At 51.1% G+C, this 1,057-nt stretch overlaps 1 protein-coding gene across 1 annotated transcript in view; it reads right to left on the bottom strand.

Annotated features, from left to right (window-relative positions):
* LOC119426464 (histone-lysine N-methyltransferase 2C) overlaps positions 1–1,057 on the bottom strand; it is a gene marked incomplete at its 5' end in the record, with an annotated part of 64,283 nt that overhangs the window by 3,979 nt on the left and 59,247 nt on the right. The window contains one exon of the mRNA XM_037694025.1: positions 818–934. Within this exon, the coding sequence (XP_037549953.1) occupies positions 818–934 (117 nt within the window). The remainder of the gene's footprint in view (positions 1–817; positions 935–1,057) is intronic.

The following is a 1,057-nucleotide window of genomic DNA, read 5'->3' as shown; positions in this document are numbered from 1 at the left end:
CTAACGTAGCTGTAAGCTAACGTAGCTGTAAGCTAACGTAGCTGTAAGCTAAAGCACAACACAGAGGTGTCTCCCCCTCCTCCCCCGCCACGATAACAAAACCCCCGCAGAGATGAGCACCTGCCACCTGCTAAGCTAAGTGACAGAGGAAGAACGCCATTTCTTAAAGGGAAATTATGGAATCCACCGCACCTCTGACTGACTCCGCCCCCCACCCCCCGAAAACAAAAACTCTTCTGATCTACACGATTCACGTAAATTACATTTTAGTTAGAAATCTGAGAATTTCGCCAAAAAAACGACAGGAAAAAGCAGAGAGCTGTAAGACCATTGACCCCCCCCACAGGAAGAAGCAGAGAGCTGTAAGACCATTGACCCCCCCACAGGAAGAGCCACAGCTCTAAGAACATTGACCCCCGGAGGTTCAGTTTCTTTTCTTTCCATCATACAATCTGCTGGAAGCAGAACAGTTATGAATTCTGGGTAGGTTTCAGAAGGTTTCCGTGGCAACCAGTCTGAGGTCAGAACCACCTGCTGATTGGACAAAACAATCTGAGGTAACAAATGACAGAACTGAGTTTTGGTTCTGAAGCCGTTGGACCCGATGGTAACATAACTGATCAGCTGAGTAAACATGGCCGACACTCGAACGACGACAGTCTGACCAGGACTGAGCTGCTCCTTTGTTGTGTTCTGGACACTGATCATGTGTCCCACAGCGTCCCTCGCTGACCGCAGACTGATGGTTCCATGCAGTCTGTGGGTCAGGACTCACCAGGTGTACCTGTCCCAGGTGTGTGTGTCCATGGTGCAATACCTGCGACTCGTACAGCCTCTCCTTGCGATTGGCCACCTCACTCCTGATGATGGCTCCGATGTACTCGATGACCATGGTGCACTTCTCGATGTCCCTGGCAGCGTACAGACCCAGACCCTGAAGACAGACACAGTTAAGAGTCCACCTACAGATCAAATTACCTCCCTGGTGGGCGTGTCTCATGACCTCCCTGGTGGGCGTGTCTCATGACCTCCCTAGTGGGCGTGTCTCATGACCTCC

The sequence above is a fragment of the Nematolebias whitei genome, chromosome 20 (genome assembly GCF_014905685.2).
Source record: "Nematolebias whitei isolate Nwh7 chromosome 20, NemWhi1, whole genome shotgun sequence".
Taxonomy (NCBI): Eukaryota; Metazoa; Chordata; class Actinopteri; order Cyprinodontiformes; family Rivulidae; genus Nematolebias; species Nematolebias whitei.
The sequence above is the reverse complement of the archived record's forward strand: the minus strand, read 5'-3'. Positions and strand labels throughout refer to the sequence as shown.